Source organism: Bufo gargarizans, chromosome 7 (assembly GCF_014858855.1).
Source record: "Bufo gargarizans isolate SCDJY-AF-19 chromosome 7, ASM1485885v1, whole genome shotgun sequence".
NCBI lineage: Eukaryota > Metazoa > Chordata > Amphibia > Anura > Bufonidae > Bufo > Bufo gargarizans.
In genome coordinates this window covers 99,976,504-99,996,900 of record NC_058086.1, presented here as the reverse complement: position 1 = coordinate 99,996,900, position 20,397 = coordinate 99,976,504, and the positions used below count along the sequence as shown (strand labels likewise).

The following is a 20,397-nucleotide window of genomic DNA, read 5'->3' as shown; positions in this document are numbered from 1 at the left end:
TCTTTTATCCTGTGGTTTTTGAGAAATCCAGGTAAATAGCGATATTGAGTCCATTGTAGTCCATATCTTGTATTTCCCTTTTCCTTCTTGAGATAAGGTCTCAATCTTTTTAGCTTAACATCTTGGCTAGGAGCGGTCTAGGGGTTGCTCCTGGTAACGATTTCCTAGCTGGAATTCGGTGAGCACGTTCTACTATGAAGATTGATGTTACTTTATCAGAGCCTAACATGTCCATTAACCATTTTTGGATAAATGAGGTAGGATTGGCACCTTCAGGTCCTTCTGGGATCCCAATTATTTTAAGATTTTTCAGCCGGGATCTATCTTCCATATCTGTCATTTTTTGATCTGTCTCCATTTTTTTCATTGCTTGACTTAGTTCTTTCTTTAGATCAGTTGTTAATGTTTCGGTGGTTTTTATACGCATTTTATCAAAATCATCCCGCATTAAAGAGATATCAGTCTGCAATGATGTGACTGTAGTAGATACGGTGCCCACAGACTGATTTGTGATTTTAACTGCTTCTAAAATGTTGGCTAGTTTTATATCGATGTTAGTCATTTAACAGTCTGAATCTAGTAAGTTCCCAGTTCCCAACGGATTTAGTACGAGTTCATTGTCCTCACCTCCTTGTGCGTACAGATTGTTTCTGATTGCCTCTCGCTTTACTGAGTGGGGGTGGTGATTTAAGGAACTTGTCCATTTTAATTGGACTTCGCGGAGCCCCTCTTTTAGGAGATATCGTACCAAATGATTTCCTGTTCTGGGTTTTAGGGGGCATTTTCCTCTTCTTTTTTTCTCCCCTTCTTTGATTAGGGGCTCTTTCCCCTTCTTCTCCCCCTTCCCTTCTCCTTTCTTATTTTCTTAAATTTTTTTTTTTTAAAACAGGTCGTGTAGTGTGGTTATTGACTGTGTGTCTACGTACATATAATTGCACATTATACCACAACACTATATTACAACTATAGCGTGAGTCACAATCTTTCAGAGATTTGAGTAGTTTGAGGGGGAGTAGAGGCTTACATATCTAAAATTGATTATATAGGTTCACACCATCACTCCAAAACGTTATTCGGTACAAACAACCACTTCAGAGGATAGATATAGAGAAGATATATTTTCTCACATGTCCCAGGATAGGGGGGAGTCTGTAGTTTCTTTGATGACCATCCACAACTTTCAAAGAAAGAGGGAAAAACTCAGTAGACTGGCACCTCCGGTAAGTGTACTGCGGGGGTCATCCACCTCTGAATCCGCCAGAAGGAAGGATGGAAGAAACAGCGCCAGAAGAAGGAAGAAACAACCACAGAGTGGCTCCCCTTACAATACAGTCCACAGGAAAAGACTATAAAGCTGCATCCACAACGTGCACTGCCAAACTTTTCCTTTACCTTTTTCCCTTTTCCTTCCACGAGGCAAAGATGCTGTCAGCTCAATGGCATGAAGCAGCAAGTCGGGAGTCAGAGTGGGAGGACATTGATTGCTCGAACAGCTGTGTTCACGGTGTCCCGAGGCCCCAGATATCCCGGCTGAAGAAGTGCAGCATACTGCTCTAAGGTATCCAGAGGCGTGCGGGGGGCGGGGCCGTGGCACATCATCTACGTCATGCCACTACGCCACTATATCAGGGGGGCCCATAAAAAAAAAATTCACTAATGTAGCTGTGTGAGGGCTATTTTTTGCGCGACAGGCTGTAGGAGGCCATCTACGTAAAAATGGAGAAGGCAAGCTTGAATAGAGGTGGGGGGGTTAGACATCTATTGTCTGCCACGTATAATGCTGTCTTGACACCTTTTTCTGGGAAGTCTTTATCACCTACTGACTCCAATTAGGATAATGGAATCAACACCTTTGACCCAATGCTGGTTCTAATTACCAGATGTGGATTCAGTTACATATTTATTCCCAGAATTTTTTGTACAATCACTCAGAATTGAGAAAGCTCGTTGGAAGAACGAGTGAAACGTTTTCAAGAAATCTACAGTACGTCCAGTTGCCATGATTTATTCTTTACAGATATGGGACAGGCTGTAGTTTTTATTGGTATCCTTTTTGTTTTCATATGTTTTTTTATAATTTTTTGTGGAGGTAAAGTGGGCAAAAATGGCAGTTCTGTAAATTTTTTATTTTTATTTTTTATGGGGTTCCTCTTGAGGCAAATATTATATGATTATTTTATTCTGTGGGTTGATACGGTTATGGAGATACCACATTTATATAGTTTTTTTTATGTTGTACTACTTTTTCAGCATAACATCCCCTTTGTGTTAAAAATAAATGATATTTAGCATCCCTATATACTAAAGTCCATAAAAAAAAAAAAATTTCACCAATGCAGCTGTGTGGGGGCTTGTTTTTTGTGGAACAGGCAGTAGTTTTTTATTGGCATCATTTTGGGGTACATATGACTTTTTGATCACTTATTTATTTTTTGTGGAGGAGAGGTGACAAAAACAGTAATTCTGTCATAGAATTTTTTTCCTTTTTTTTTTTGTTATGTTCACCGTGTGGCATTAGTACCACAATACTATTATAGATCAGGTCGTTAGTAGGGATGAGGGAACCCGAACTGTATAGTTCGGGTTCGTACCGAATTTTGGGGTGTCCGTGACACGGACCCGAACACGGACATTTTCGTAAAGGTTCGGGTTCGGTGTTCGTCGCTTCCTTGGCGCTTTTTGAAAGGCTGCAAAGCAGCTAATCAACAAGCGTCATACTACTTGCCCCAAGAGGCCGTCACAGCCATGCCTACTATTGGCATGGCTGTGATTGGCCAGAGCACCATGTGACCCAGCCTCTATTTAAGCTGGAGTCACATAGAGCACAAGCTGCCACCAAGTGCATTTAACCCTTAATAGTGTGGTTGTCTTTTGGCTAAATCCTACATCAGGGTCAAGCTGTCACACCAAGTGCATTTAACCATCAATAGTCTGGTTATTTTTTGGCCATATACTACATCAGGGGCAAGCTGTCACCAAGTGCATTTAACCCTCAATGGTGTGGTTGTTTTTTGGCTAAATCCTACATCAGGGTCAAGCTGTCACACCAAGTGCATTTAACCATCAATAGTCTGGTTATTTTTAGCCATATACTACATCAGGGTCAAGCTGTCACACCAAGTGCATTTAACCATCAATAGAGTGGATATTTTTCGGCCATATCCCAGTCTAATTCTGTCAGTAAACCTATACCCAGCGCCTAAATAATAGGCCTCAAATTTATATCCAGCTAAATCTGTCGTTACTGCTGTGGCTGGTCAAGTTATTTAGTGTCCGCCAAAGCACAGTTTTTGTTCTGGGTTGAAATACAATTCCCAATTTAGCAATTTCCTAATTTAGTGGTTTCTGCTGTATCAGAGCTATTTTAAATCTATCCCTAAAAGGGTATATAAGATTCAAGGTGCACATAGGGTCATTGTGAATAACTTCACACACACGCTACTGTGCATTTCCAAGTCTAATTCTGTCAGTAAACCTATACCTGTCACCCAGCGCCTAAATACTAGGCCTCAAATTTATATTCAGCTAAATCTGTTGTTACTGCTGTGCCTGTATTAGTGTAATACGGTACCCAAATAGATAGCCAGATAGTTTTAGGTGTCTGTTAAAAAAAGGCCTGAATCTGAATTCAATACATTGGGCCAAATAATATTTTTCTTATTGTGGTGAACGGTAACAATGAGGAAAACATCTAGTAAGGGACGCGGACATGGTCGTGGTGGTGTTAGTGGACCCTCTGGTGCTGGTAGAGGACTTGGCCGTTCTGCCACAGCCACACGTCCTAGTGTACCAACTACCTCAGGTCCCAGTAGCTGCCATAATTTACAGCGATATTTGGTGGGGCCCAATGCCGTTCTAAGGATGGTAAGGCCTGAGCAGGTACAGGCATTAGTCAATTGGGTGGCCGACAGTGGATCCAGCACGTTCACATTATCTCCCACCCAGTCTTCTGCAGAAAGCGCACAGATGGCGTCTGAAAACCAAGCCCATCAGTCTGTCACGTCACCCCCATGCATACCAGAGAAACTATCTGAGCCTCAAGTTATGCAGCAGTCTCTTATGCTGTTTGAAGACTCCGCTGGCAGGGTTTCCCAAGGGCATCCACCTAGCCCTTCCCCAGCGGTGAAAGACATAGAATGCACTGACGCACAACCACTTATGTTTCCTGATGATGAGGACATGGGAATACCACCTCAGCATGTCTCTGATGATGACGAAACACAGGTGCCAACTGCTGCGTCTTTCTGCAGTGTGCAGACTGAACAGGAGGTCAGGGATCAAGACTGGGTGGAAGACGATGCAGGGGACGATGAGGTCCTAGACCCCACATGGAATGAAGGTCGTGCCACTGACTTTCACAGTTCGGAGGAAGAGGCAGTGGTGAGACCGAGCCAACAGCGTAGCAAAAGAGGGAGCAGTGGGCAAAAGCAGAACACCCGCCGCCAAGAGACTCCGCCTGCTACTGACCGCCGCCATCTGGGACCGAGCACCCCAAGGGCAGCTTCAAGGAGTTCCCTGGCATGGCACTTCTTTAAACAATGTGCTGACAACAAGACCCGAGTGGTTTGCACGCTGTGCCATCAAAGCCTGTAGCGAGGCATTAACGTTCTGAACATTAGCACAACCTGCATGACCAGGCACCTGCATGCAAAGCATGAACTGCAGTGGAGTAAACACCTTAAAACCAAGGAAGTCACTCAGGCTCCCCCTGCTACCTCTTCTGCTGCTGCCGCCTCGGCCTCTTCTGCTGCTGCCGCCTCGGCCTCTTCCTCCGCCTCTGGAGGAACGTTGGCACCTGCCGCCTAGCAAACAGGGGACATGGGAATACCACCAACACCACCACCTCCGTCACCAAGCATCTCAACCATGTCACACGGCAGCGTGCAGCTCTCCATCTCACAAACATTTGAGAGAAAGCGTAAATTCCCACCTAGCCACCCTCGATCCCTGGCCCTGAATGCCAGCATTTCTAAACTACTGGCCTATGAAATGCTGTCATTTAGGCTGGTGGACACAGACAGCTTCAATCAGCTCATGTCGCTTGCTGTCCCACAGTATGTTGTTCCTAGCCGGCACTACTTCTCCAAGAGAGCCGTGCCTTCCCTGCATAAATAAGTATCCGATAAAATCAAGTGTGCACTGCGCAGCACCATCTGTGGCAAGGTCCACCTAACCACAGATACGTGGACCAGTAAGCACGGCCAGGGACGCTATATCTCCCTAACTGCACACTAGGTAAATGTAGTGGCAGCTGGGCCCCAGGCGGGTAGCTGTTTGGCGCACGTCCTTCTGCCTCCAAGGATCGCAGGGCAACATTCTTTGCCTCCTGTTGCCACCTCCTCCTACTCAGCTTCCTCCTCCTCTTCTTCCACCTGCTCATCCAGTCAGCCACACACCTTCACCACCAACTTCAGCACAGCCCGGGGTAAACATCAGCAGGCCATTCTGAAACTCATATGTTTGGGGGACAGGCCCCACACCGCACAGGAGTTGTGGCGGGGTATAGAACAACAGACCGACAAGTTGTTGCTGCCGGTGAGCCTCAAGCCCGGCCTGGTGGTGTGCGATAATGGGCGAAATCTCGTTGCAGCTCTGGGACTAGCCGGTTTGACGCACATCCCTTGCTTGGCGCATGTGCTGAATTTGGTGGTGCAGAAGTTCATTCACAACTACCCCGACATGTCAGAGCTGCTGCATAAAGTGCGGGCCGTCTGTTCGCGCTCCGGCGTTCACATCCTGCCGCTGCTTGCCTGTCTGCGCTACAGCGTAACTTCGGCCTTCCCGCTTACCGCCTCATATGCAACATGCCCACCAGGTGGAACTCCACCTTGCACATGCTGGACAGACTGTGCGAGCAGCAGCAGGCCATAGTGGAGTTTCAGCTGCAGCACGCACGGGTCAGTCTCACTGCGGAACAGCACCACTTCACCACCAATGACTGGGCCTCCATGCGAGACCTGTGTGCCCTGTTGCGCTGTTTCGAGTACTCCACCAACATGGCCAGTGGCAATGACGCTGTTATCAGCGTTATAATACCACTTCTATGACTCCTTGAGAAAACACTTAGGGCGAAGATGGAAGAGGAGGTGGTCCAGGAGGAGGAGGAGGAGGACGAAGAGGGGTCATTTTTAGCACTTTCAGGCCAGTCTCTTCGAAGTGACAGAGGGAGGTTTTTTGCAACAGCAGAGGCCAGGTACAAATGTGGCCAGCCAGGGCCCACTACTGGAGGACGAGGAGGACGAGGATGAGAAGGAGGTAGAGGAGGATGAGGATGAAGCATGGTCACAGCGGGGTGGCACCCAACGCAGCTCGGGCCCATCACTGGTGCGTGGCTGGGGGGAAACGCAGGACGATGACGATACGCCTCCCACAGAGGACAGCTTGTCCTTACCCCTGGGCAGCCTGGCACACATGAGCGACTACATGCTGCAGTGCCTGCGCAACGACAGCAGAGTTGCCCACATTTTAACGTGTGCGGACTACTGGGTTGCCACCCTGCTGGATCCACGCTACAAAGACAATGTGCCCACCTTACTTCCTGCACTGGAGCGTGATAGGAACATGCGCGAGTACAAGCGCACGTTGGTAGACGCGCTACTGAGAGCATTCCCAAATGTCACAGGGGAACAAGTGGAAGCCCAAGGCCAAGGAAGAGGAGGAGCAAGAGGTCGCCAAGGCAGCTGTGTCACGGCCAGCTCCTCTGAGGGCAGGGTTAGCATGGCAGAGATGTGGAAAAGTTTTGTCAACACGCCACAGCTAACTGCACCACCACCTGATACGCAACGTGTTAGCAGGTGGCAACATTTTACTAACATGGTGTAACATTACGTGTGCACACCCCTCCACGTACTGACTGATGGTTCTGCCCCATTCAACTTCTGGGTCTCTAAATTGTCCACGTGGCCAGAGCTAGCCTTTTATGCCTTGGAGGTGCTGGCCTGCCCGGCGGCCAGCGTTTTGTCTGAACGTGCATTCAGCACGGCAGGGGGCGTCATTACAGACAAACGCAGCCGCCTGTCTACAGCCAACGTGGACAAGCTGACGTTCATAAAAATGAACCAGGCATGGATCCCACAGGACCTGTCCATCCCTTGTGCAGATTAGACATTAACTACCTCCCCTTAACCATATATTATTGTACTCCAGGTCACTTCCTCATTCAATCCTATTTTTATTTTAATTTTACCATTATATTGCGAGGCAACCCAAAGTTGAATGAACCTCTCCTCTGTCTGGGTGCCGGGCCCTAAATATATGCCAATGGACTGTTCCAATGTTGGCTGACGTGAAGCCTGATTCTCTGCTATGACATGCGGACTGATTCTCTGCTGACATGAAGCCAGATTCTCTGTTACGGGACCTCTCTCCTCTGCCTGGGTGCCTGGGCCTAAATATATGCCAATGGACTGTTCCAATGTTGGGTAACGTGAAGCCCGATTCTCTGCTATGACATGCAGACTGAATCTCTGCTGACATGAAGCCAGAATCTCTGTTACGGGACCTTTCTCCTCTGCCTGGGTGCCTGGGCCTAAATATATGCCAATGGACTGTTCCAATGTTGGGTGACGTGAAACCTGATTCTCTGCTATGACATGCAGACTGATTCTCTGCTGACATGAAGCCAGATTCTCTGTTACGGGACCTCTCTCATCTGCCTGGGTCTGAATATATGAAAATGGACTGTTACAGTTGTGGCTGACGTGAAGCCTGATTCTCTTCTATGACATGCAGACTGATTCTCTGCTGACATGAAGCCAGATTCTCTGTTATGGGACCTCTCTCCTCTGGCTGGGTGCCTGGGCCTAAATATATGACAATGGACTGTTACAGTGGTGGCTGACGTGAAGCCTGATTCTCTGCTATGCCATGCAGACTGATTCTCTGCTGACATGAAGCCAGATTCTCTGTTACGGGATCTTTCTCCTCTGCCTGGGTGCCTGGGCATAAATGTATGCCAATGGACTGTTCCAATGTTGGGTGACGTGAAGCCTGATTCTCTGCTATGACATGCAGACTGATTCTCTGCTGACATGAAGCCAGATTCTCTGTTACGGGACCTCTCTCCTCTGCCTGGGTGCCTGGGCCTAAATATATGACAATGGACTGTTCCAATGTTGGTTGACGTGAAGCCTGATTCTCTGCTATGACATTGCAGACTGATTCTCTGCTGACATGAAGCCAGATTCTCTGTTACGGGATCTCTCTCCTCTGGCTCGGTGCCTGGGCCTAAATATATGACAATGGACTGTTACAGTGGTGGCTGACGTGAAGCCTGATTCTCTGCTATGACATGCAGACTGATTCTCTGCTGACATGAAGCCAGATTCTCTGTTATGGGACCTCTCTCCTCTGGCTGGGTGCCTGGGCCTAAATATATGACAATAGACTGTTACAGTGGTGGCTGACGTGAAGCCTGATTCTCTGCTATGACATGCAGACTGATTCTCTGCTGACATGAAGCCAGATTCTCTGTTACGGGACCTCTCTCCTCTGGCTGGGTGCCTGGGCCTAAATATATGACAATGGACTGTTACAGTGGTGGCTGACGTGAAGCCTGATTCTCTGCTATGCCATGCAGACTGATTCTCTGCTGACATGAAGCCAGATTCTCTGTTACGGGACCTTTCTCCTCTGCCTGGGTGCCTGGGCCTAAATTTATGACAATGGACTGTTACAGTGGTGGCTGACGTGAAGCCTGATTCTCTGCTATGACATGCAGACTGATTCTCTGCTGACATGAAGCCAGATTCTCTGTTACGGGACCTCTCTCCTCTGGCTGGGTGCCTGGGCCTAAATATATGCCAATGGACTGTTACAGTGGTGGCTGACGTGAAGCCTGATTCTCTGCTATGACATGCAGACTGATTCTCTGCTGACATGAAGCCAGATTCTCTGTTACGGGACCTCTCTCCTCTGCCTGGGTGCCTGGGCCTAAATATATGACAATGGACTGTTCCAATGTTGGTTGACGTGAAGCCTGATTCTCTGCTATGACATGCAGACTGAATCTCTGCTGACATGAAGCCAGATTCTCTGTTACGGGACCTTTCTCCTCTGCCTGGGTGCCTGGGCCTAAATATATGCCAATGGACTGTTCCAATGTTGGGTGACGTGAAACCTGATTCTCTGCTATGACATGCAGACTGATTCTCTGCTGACATGAAGCCAGATTCTCTGTTACGGGACCTCTCTCATCTGCCTGGGTCTAAATATATGACAATGGACTGTTACAGTGGTGGCTGACGAGAAACCTGATTCTCTTCTATGACATGCAGACTGATTCTCTGCTGACATGAAGCCAGATTCTCTGTTACGGGACCTCTCTCCTCTGCCTGGGTGCCTGGGCCTAAATATATGACAATGGACTGTTCCAATGTTGGTTGACGTGAAGCCTGATTCTCTGCTATGACATTGCAGACTGATTCTCTGCTGACATGAAGCCAGATTCTCTGTTACGGGATCTCTCTCCTCTGGCTCGGTGCCTGGGCTAAAATATATGACAATGGACTGTTACAGTGGTGGCTGACGTGAAGCCTGATTCTCTGCTATGACATGCAGACTGATTCTCTGCTGACATGAAGCCAGATTCTCTGTTACGGGACCTCTCTCCTCTGCCTGGGTGTCTGGGCCTAAATATATGACAATGGACTGTTCCCATGTTGGTTGACGTGAAGCCTGATTCTCTGCTATGACATTGCAGACTGATTCTCTGCTGACATGAAGCCAGATTCTCTGTTACGGGATCTCTCTCCTCTGGCTCGGTGCCTGGGCCTAAATATATGACAATGGACTGTTACAGTGGTGGCTGACGTGAAGCCTGATTCTCTGCTATGACATGCAGACTGATTCTCTGCTGACATGAAGCCAGATTCTCTGTTACGGGACCTCTCTCCTCTGCCTGGGTGCCTGGTCCTAAATATATGACAATGGACTGTTCCAATGTTGGGTGACGTGAAGCCTGATTCTCTGCTATGATATGCAGACTGATTCTCTGCTGACATGAAGCCAGATTCTCTGTTACGGGACCTCTCTCCTCTGGCTGGGTGCCTTGGCCTAAATATATGACAATAGACTGTTACAGTGGTGGCTGACGTGAAGCCTGATTCTCTGCTATGACATGCAGACTGATTCTCTGCTGACATGAAGCCAGATTCTCTGTTATGGGACCTTTCTCCTCTGCCTGGGCCTAAATTTATGACAATGGACTGTTACAGTGGTGGCTGACGTGAAGCCTGATTCTCTGCTATGACATGCAGACTGATTCTCTGCTGACATGAAGCCAGATTCTCTGTTACGGGACCTCTCTTCTCTGGCTGGGTGCCTGGGCCTAAATATATGACAATGGACTGTTACAGTGGTGGCTGACGTGAAGCCTGATTCTCTGCTATGACATGCAGACTGATTCTCTGCTGACATGAAGCCAGATTCTCTGTTACGGGACCTCTCTCCTTTGGCTGGGTGCCTGGGCCTAAATATATGACAATGGACTGGTACAGTGGTGGCTGACGTGAAGCCTGATTCTCTGCTATGACATGCAGACTGATTCTCTGCTGACATGAAGCCAGATTCTCTGTTACGGGACCTCTCTCCTCTGGCTGGGTGCCTGGGCCTAAATATATGCCAATGGACTGTTACAGTGGTGGCTGACGTGAAGCCTGATTCTCTTCTATGACATGCAGACTGATTCTCTGCTGACATGAAGCCAGATTCTCTGTTACGGGACCTCTCTCCTCTGCCTGGGTGCCCGGGCCTAAATATATGACAATGGACTGTTCCAATGTTGGGTGACGTGAAGCCTGATTCTCTGCTATGATATGCAGACTGATTCTCTGCTGACATGAAGCCAGATTCTCTGTTACGGGACCTCTCTCCTCTGCCTGGGTGCCCGGGCCTAAATATATGCCAATGGACTGTTCCAATGTTGGGTGACGTGAAGCCTGATTCTCTGCTATGACATGCAGACTGATTCTCTGCTGACATGAAGCCAGATTCTCTGTTACGGGACCTCTCTCTGCCTGGGTGCCTGGGCCTAAATATATGACAATGGACTGTTACAGTGGTGGCTGACGTGAAGCCTGATTCTCTGCTATGACATGCAGACTGATTCTCTGCTGACATGAAGCCAGATTCTCTGTTACGGGACCTCTCTCCTCTGCCTGGGTGCCTGGGTCTAAATATATGACAATGGACTGTTACAGTGGTGGCTGACGTGAAGCCTGATTCTCTGTTATGACTTGCAGACTGATTCTCTGCTGACATGAAGCCATATTCTCTGTTACGGGACCTCTCTCCTCTGCCTGGGTGCCTGGGCCTAAATATATGCCAATGGACTTTTCCAATGTTGGGTGACGTGAAGCCTGATTCTCTGCTATGACATGCAGACTGATTCTCTGCTGACATGAAGCCAGATTCTCTGTTACGGGACCTCTCTACTCTGGCTGGGTGCCTGGGCCTAAATATATGACAATGGACTGTTACAGTGGTGGCTGACGTGAAGCCTGATTCTCTGCTATGACATGCAGACTGATTCTCTGCTGACATGAAGCCAGATTCTCTGTTACGGGACCTCTCTCCTCTGCCTGGGTGCCCGGGCCTAAATATATGACAATGGACTGTTCCAATGTTGGGTGACGTGAAGCCTGATTCTCTGCTATGATATGCAGACTGATTCTCTGCTGACATGAAGCCAGATTCTCTGTTACGGGACCTCTCTCCTCTGCCTGGGTGCCCGGGCCTAAATATATGCCAATGGACTGTTCCAATGTTGGGTGACGTGAAGCCTGATTCTCTGCTATGACATGCAGACTGATTCTCTGCTGACATGAAGCCAGATTCTCTGTTACGGGACCTCTCTCTGCCTGGGTGCCTGGGCCTAAATATATGACAATGGACTGTTACAATGTTGGGTGACGTGAAGCCTGATTCTCTGCTATGACATGCAGACTGATTCTCTGCTGACATGAAGCCAGATTCTCTGTTACGGGACCTCTCTCCTCTGCCTGGGTGCCTGGGTCTAAATATATGACAATGGACTGTTACAGTGGTGGCTGACGTGAAGCCTGATTCTCTGTTATGACTTGCAGACTGATTCTCTGCTGACATGAAGCCATATTCTCTGTTACGGGACCTCTCTCCTCTGCCTGGGTGCCTGGGCCTAAATATATGCCAATGGACTTTTCCAATGTTGGGTGACGTGAAGCCTGATTCTCTGCTATGACATGCATACTGATTCTCTGCTGACATGAAGCCAGATTCTCTGTTACGGGACCTCTCTACTCTGGCTGGGTGCCTGGGCCTAAATATATGACAATGGACTGTTACAGTGGTGGCTGACGTGAAGCCTGATTCTCTGCTATGACATGCAGACCGATTCTCTGCTGACATGAAGCCAGATTCTCTGTTACGGGACCTCTGTCCTCTGCCTGGGTCTAAATATATGACAATGGACTGTTACAGTGGTGGCTGACGTGAAGCCTGATTCTCTTCTATGACATGCAGACTGATTCTCTGCTGACATGAAGCCAGATTCTCTGTTACAGGAACTCTCTCCTCTGGCTCGGTGCCTGGGCCTAAATATATGACAATGGACTGTTACAGTGGTGGCTGACGTGAAGCCTGATTCTCTGCTATGACATGCAGACTGATTCTCTGCTGACATGAAGCCAGATTCTCTGTTACGGGACCTCTCTCCTCTGTCTGGGTGCCTGGGCCTAAATATATGACAATGGACTGTTACAGTGGTGGCTGACGTGAAGCCTGATTCTCTGCCATGACATGCAGACTGATTCTCTGCTGACATGAAGCCAGATTCTCTGTAACGGGACCTCTCTCCTCTGCCTGGTTTCCTGGGCCTAAATATATGCCAATGGACTTTTCCAATGTTGGGTGACGTGAAGCCTGATTCTCTGCTATGACATGCCGACTGATTCTCTGCTGACACGAAGCCAGATTCTCTGTTACGGGACCTCTCTCCTCTGGCTGGGTGCCTGGGCCTAAATATATGACAATGGACTGTTACAGTGGTGGCTGACGTGAAGCCTGATTCTCTGCTATGACATGCAGACTGATTCTCTGCTGACATGAAGCCAGATTCTCTGTTACGGGACCTCTCCCCTCTGCCTGGGTGCCTGGGCCTAAATATATGACAATGGACTGTTACATTGGTGGGTGACGTGAAGCCTGATTCTCTGCTATGACATGCAGTCTGATTCTCTGCTGACATGAAGCCAGATTCTCTGTCACGGGACCTCTCTCCTCTGCCTGGGTGCCTGGGCCTAAATATCTGTCAATGGACTGTTACAGTGGTGGGTGACGTGAAGCCAGATTCTCTGCTTTGGGACCTCTCTCCAATTGATATTGGTTAATTTTTATTTATTTTATTTTTATTTTTATTCATTTCCCTAGCCACATTTGTTTGCAGGGGATTTACCTACATGTTGCTGGCTTTTATCTCTTTCCTGGGCTGTTTTACAGCCTTTTTAGTGCCGAAAAGTTCGGGTCCCCATTGACTTCAATGGGTTTCAGGACGAAGTTCGGGTCGGGTTCGGATCCCGAACCCGAACATTTCCGGGACGTTTGGCCGAACTTCTTGAACCCGAACAGCCAGGTGTCCGCTAAACTCTAGTCGTTATTTTTTTATTTTTTTATTAATTTATAAATGAATGGATATGAGAAAAGACAATTTTTATTTTTTTATTTACATTTGTATTTACTTTTTATTTATTTTTGCTTTTTCTTTCCTTTTTTTTTATCAAGACCCATTTAGATCTTAAAGAGCCAGTGGGCCTGATGGCTATACAGTGCATTGCAATAGTCATCTATTGCAATGCGCTGTATTTTCAGTCTAACACTTAGGCCTTATGCACACGACCGTTGTTTTGGTCAGCATCCGAGCCGCAGTATTTGCGGCTAGGATGCGGACCCATTAACTTCAATGGGGCCTCAAAAGATACGGACCGTACTCCATCTATGGGGTTAAACGGCTGAGATCGGTGCCAGCACTGACCGGCCGTTGCAACAGTGTCATCTGTAATTGTCATCGCTGGCTGGAGTGAGGACAATGCTGCAGGGGGCATCAGGGGGGTGTCAGTAAGGGACCATTCTGATTGGTCCCTTGCCAACTTTCCCGGTGTCTCTGCTCTCAGGAAGAGCGGAAACTGGAAGTGACTGTATGTCCAAATTCACCAAGTTAGGTCTCCTGCACACTACCGTATTTTGTTTCCGTGTCCGATCCGTTTTTTTTCGGATAGGATGCAAACCCATTCATTTCAATGGGTCCGCAAAAAACACAGACAGGACACCGTGTGCTGTCCAAATCAGTATGTCCGTTCCGTTGCTCCGCAAAAAAAATAGTGCATGTCCTATTTTTTTTATAGTTTGCGGACAATGATAGGCATTATTACAATGGATCCACAAAAAAAAAAACAGATCCGCAAAAAAACTGATGCCATACGGAACGTCATCCGTTTTTTTTTTCCGGGTCTGCAATTTGCGGACCACAAAACACATACGGTCGTGTGCACGTAGCCTTACTTGCAATTTGGACGTACAGTCAAGTTCAAATGTGTGAAGGGGTTAAGTCTGAAGACTTGTTTATATCTGGACAAACCTCAGCACAGAACCTTCTTCTGTCAGGGAGGAGACTCAATAAGCCAGCTCAATGCCTTGCCTGTAATGTTTTGCACTTGAGCTCATCGAGTAAAAAAGCACGGACTCTCTAGCCCTTTTAGGATGCAACATGCCTTATTATCGGGTCCAGAGAGCAGTGACACGTGGTGACACCTTGGCGGTGTCCGGTGGATCATCAGGACCACCCCAAGCACGGCCACTGCATAAATACAGCAATGGTTTTGCAACAATATGAATGGTTCATAATTTAAAATGTAAAAAGTTAATGGCAGAAGTGCTGCTTTTTTCCATTCCACCCAAAAAGAGTTAATAAAATGTAATCAATGACTAATGTTTACCTCATTATGGTGCCATGGAAACTAAAACTTATCCTGAAAAATATGGCAACTTTGTAGCTTTTGAATGCAATGATAAAAACTAAGGGGCTAATCAAAATGAAACATAGACACAAAACATAAAATTACAGTTGACAAATATACATTTAGAACATTTATAAACACAGAATCAAAGAATGAAGGAAGAATTTGAAGTTCATATCTTGTCAAAGTAGTGAAGTAATCAGTTTTGTTTTGCACAAAACGATTAAAGAATTAGCCTAAAAGAAAACCCTAAAATGTAAAAATTGAAAATATTGTTATTGTGCACCTACGTTGCTCTGTAATCCAGTGATATTTTGGTGTGTAAAAAATGGAATACAAGCCAAAGGCCAATCCCATGACTGACTCTGACTGCAATGATGTCTGTGTGGGTTTGTCATAGAGACAGTAATTTTACCATACCCCCCCCCCCTTTCCTCGTGTATGGCTTCATTATTATTTTTTGGGTGCCATATATTTAAATTGACTTGGTCTGCCATGCCTTCAGTTGTCTACTTGGTGGAGTCTTCTTAATTTTATTGACACTGTCCATTCATGGTCTTGTGAGATATATCTCATGGGGACAGTTATATGTTTAATATGCTGACCCTAATCTGTGGTCAACTGGTATGAGATGTTTCACAAATATTAAGAGGCACAAGCTTCTTAAAGGGAATCTGTCATCAGTGATCAAACTGTTTGCATAGAGACTTAGCTCACCTTATTCACCTAATTAAGGCTACTTTCACACTAGCGCTCGGAGCGGGTCTGTCTGATGTTTCATCAGACGGATCCGCTCCTATAATGCAGACGTTTGCATCCGTTCAGAACGGATCCGTCTGCATTATAACTTAGAAAAATTTCTAAGTGTGAAAGTAGCCTGAGCGGATCCGTTCAGACTTTACATTGAAAGTCAGTGGGGGACGGATCCGCTTGAAGATTGAGCCATATGGTGTCATCTTCAAGCGGATCCGTCCCCATTGACTTCCATTATAAGTCTGGACGGATCCGCTCGTCTCCGCGCGGCCACCCGAAAGCTGCTTGCAGGCTGAGCGCTGGCAGACGGATGCATTCTCAGTGGATCCGCCTCCACTGAGAATGCATTAGGGCCAGACGGCTGCGTTCAGGGCCGCTTGTGAGCCCCTTCACGCAGCTGTGAACGCAGGTGTGAAAGTAGCCTAAAATGCTGTTTTTCTTTTGTTGATCTGAGGCTCCGTTCCCAAGTTATGACAATTTGGGGGGAAATGTATCAAAACTGGTGTAAAGGAAAGCTGACTTAGTTGCCCATAGCAACCAATCAGATTCTACCCTTTACTTCTCTTAAAAGGAGCTCTGAAAAATTTAATGTGGAATCTGATTAGTTACTATAGCCAATTAAGCCAGTTTTCCTTTACACCAGTTTTGATACATCTCCCCCTTTTTCTTAACCACTTCCAGACCGGTCCATTTACCTCCTTCCTGACCAGGCCTAATTTTGCAAATCTGACATGTGTCACTTTATGTGGTAATAACTTTGGAACGCTTTTACTTATCCAAGCAATTCAGAGATTGTTTTCTTATGACACATTGTACTTCATGTTAATGGTAAATTTGAGTCAATATTTTTTTACTTGTATTTATAAAAAAAATCCCAAAATTAATGAACATTTGAAAAGTTCATTGTTTTCTAAATTTGAATTTCTATGCTTTTAAAAATTTATTACGTGGCATTCCCCATAGGTCTAACATTTTTTAAATTGCTTAATTGGTGAATTTAGTTTTTTTACATGTGAAATCTTTTTTTTCTTATTTTTTATAAAACACTTAGTTTTTTATTTAATTTATTTTTATTTTATTTTACACCTTGCGTCCCCCATAAGAACATACAACATAGTAGCCCCAGTTACAGGGAAAATACAGCCCCCATAGAAGCTGTACAGCACTATACAGTGCTGTACAGCCTCAGTGCAGGGCTGTTGCGGTCTGTGGAAAACATGACAGCTTGTGCACTCTCTTGGCCCCGGCAGCACATAGCGCTTCCTGATCTGTATACACAGTGCTCGCTGAGCGCTGTGTATACAGCGATCTAGAAGGCAGGGACACCTGGGAACTGTCCCTGCCTTTCCTCTGGGTTGTATGAAAGATAAAAGAGCTTGAGCGTTAAGTGGAAAGAGGAAGTGAATCCAGAAAACCAGAAGAACTTGAGGTGCCAGAGGATGGTGGAAGTAAGCGTGAACGAGACTAGTATTGAGGCTACTCATGGGTTTATCATGTAGACCCAAATTGTCTGCATGTGTAGGACAAGTGGGATGGGAGGAGATAGGAGGATTAATGGGTGGTGAGATCCCACCCAAAGCCACCTATTCCTGAAAACCCAAAACGAGCGCCAATATCTTGTATACAGTATGTATATGTATATATGTGTATGTGTGTGTGTGTGTGTGTGTGTGTGTATGTGTGTATATATATATATATATATATATATATATACAGACGTGGACAAAATTGTTGGTACCCTTTGGTCAATGAAAGAAAAAGTCACAATGGTCACAGAAATAACTTTAATCTGACAAAAGTAATAATAAATTAAAATTCTATAAATGTTAACCAATGAAAGTCAGACATTGTTTTTCAACCATGCTTCAACAGAATTATGTAAAAAAATAAACTCATGAAACAGGCATGGACAAAAATGATGGTACCCCTAACTTAATATTTTGTTGCGCAACCTTTTGAGGCAATCACTGCAATCAAACGCTTCCTGTAACTGTCAATGAGACATCTGCACCTCTCAGCAGGTATTTTGGCCCACTCCTCATGAGCAAACTGCTCCAGTTGTGTCCGGTTTGAAGGGTGCCTTTTCCAGACTGCATGTTTCAGCTCCTTCCAAAGATGCTCAATAGGATTGAGGTCAGGGCTCATAGAAGGCCACTTTAGAATAGTCCAATTTTTTCCTCTTAGCCATTCTTGGGTGTTTTTAGCGGTGTGTTTTGGGTCATTGTCCTGTTGCAAGACCCATGACCTGCGACTGAGACCAAGCTTTCTGACACTGGCTAGTACATTTCTCTCTAGAATTCCTTGATAGTCTTGAGATTTCATTGTACCCTGCACAGATTCAAGACACCCTGTGCCAGACGCAGCAAAGCAGCCCCAGAACATAACAGAGCCTCCTCCATGTTTCACAGTAGGGACAGTGTTCTTTTCTTGATATGCTTCATTTTTTCGTCTGTGAACATACAGCTGATGTGCCTTGGCAAAAACTTCGATTTTTGTCTCATCTGTCCACAGGACATTCTCCCAGAAGCTTTGTGGCTTGTCAACATGTAGTTTGGCATATTCCAGTCTTGCTTTTTTATGATTCGTTTTCAACAATGGTGTCCTCCTTGGTCGTCTCCCATGTAGTCCACTTTGGCTCAAACAACGACGGATGGTGCGATCTGACACTGATGTTCCTTGAGCATGAAGTTCACCTTGAATCTCTTTAGAAGTCTTTCTAGGCTCTTTTGTTACCATTCGGATTATCTGTCTCTTAGATTTGTCATCAATTTTCCTCCTGCGGCCACGTCCAGGGAGGTTGGCTACAGTCCCATGGATCTTAAACTTATGAATAATATGTGCAACTGTACTCACAGGAACATCTAGTTGCTTGGAGATGGTCTTATAGCCTTTACCTTTAACATGCTTGTCTATAATTTTCTTTCTGATCTCTTGAGACAGCTCTTTCCTTTGCTTCCTCTGGTCCATGTCGAGTGTGGTACACACCATATCACCAAACAACACAGTGATTACCTGGAGCCATATATATAGGCCCAATGGCTGATTACAAGGTTGTAGACACCTGTGATGCTAATTAGTGGACACACCTTGAATTAACATGTCCCTTTGGTCACATTATGTTCTGTGTTTTCTAGGGGTACCATCATTTTTGTCCATGCCTGTTTCATGAGTTTATTTTTTTACATAATTCTGTTGAAGCATGGTTGAAAAACAATGTCTGACTTTCATTGGTTAACATTTATAGAATTTTAATTTATTATTACTTTTGTCAGATTAAAGTTATTTCTGTGACCATTGTGACTTTTTCTTTCATTGACCAAAGGGTACCAACAATTTTGTCCACGTCTGTATATATATATATATTGAGTGGTCTATATAATGGTAAAAACACCTTGTGCCGTGCATGTTGCATGGGTAGGTGTCCAGGGGACCGAAAAGCAAATAGATAGCAGGTAAGTATGACACAGACGTTAAAACATATTTGTAAAAATGTGTATAAAAGGATACATGTATCATATAATATACAGAAGTATCATAGACTTTTACTCACTTCACGAGGGGGGCGGTTTATCAGGATGTATGTTACCCCAAGAACACAATAATTACTCAGTATATCACATATATATTTATATAATACCCATATAATTACCCCGTATATTACACTCAGTCCAGCTCTCTTTTCTTGTCACGTGATCCTGTTCAGATCACACTCCACAGACGGTGCCCATAACTGTAAACCACCTTGGCTGCAGAGCTTGACAATTCCCAAACAGATATACTGTATACAGCACTTAAATACTTTTGCATCAAAGAGTCTGTCATCAGGATCAACCCTATTAAACGGGGCCTGTCTGGTAGGGCTCCTGATACTGATTAAAATTGTCCTAGTGGGGCGTGGCCTGGGCTGCAAGCGAGATGGCAGCATGAGGTGCGAGCTCTGCCATCCTGCTTCGATACAGGAGCTTCATTCACCAGGAGGGCGCATCCTATGGGGAAACATTTGCCCCATAAGAGACCCAGAGATCCTCCGGCACCTACCCTGAGGTCCCCGACGATTGAGGACTATCTGCAGCGTGGCTCTGGAACACCGTCCGGCACTTGCGGCCTACAGCCCTCGAGAACCACTGACACTATCCACGAGTTAGGACCTTGCGCACCTCTTCTGCTGCATCACTCTGCTCCCAACACTCCTGCCTCGGCATCACTGCACTCCCTGCTTGCAAGGGAGTTCACCATCAGCCTCTGCACTTCGGCCTGGACGGCTGACAGGGGCTCACCTCCGCAGCCCTGCGTACGGTTCACTGCGGCCTTGGACATGCCGCCCCAAATTGTGCCCAAACGCCCTGTCACACAGGCCACACCATCGCAGCGCAGACGTGACGAGAACGGTCCCCAGGGGGACGCTGCAAACCACCTGCAGCCCTCAGAACAACGTGGGGGAGACTCCACCAACTGTGACCTTATGTCAGACACAGTAGAGGACAGTGATGATGGCATGCTACTTCCTTCACAGGATTCCATTGCTCTGCACAAATCCCTACAACAGCTCCCAACTAAAGATGATTTCAAGGCCCTAGTAGCAGAGATGAGAAACACTTGTAAAGCTGAAATATCGTCCTTGCAACAGGACTTTAAACTAATTGCGGCGTGTGTTGAC

At 46.2% G+C, this 20,397-nt stretch overlaps 1 protein-coding gene across 1 annotated transcript in view; it reads right to left on the bottom strand.

The window, feature by feature from the left end:
* Window positions 1-20,057, bottom strand: part of RGS21 (regulator of G protein signaling 21) — a 237,290-nt gene extending 217,233 nt beyond the window's left edge. Inside the window, exon 1 of the mRNA XM_044302409.1 lies at window positions 20,018-20,057. Within this exon, the coding sequence (XP_044158344.1) occupies window positions 20,018-20,057 (40 nt within the window). The remainder of the gene's footprint in view (window positions 1-20,017) is intronic.
* Between the last annotated feature and the right edge of the window lie 340 nt (window positions 20,058-20,397).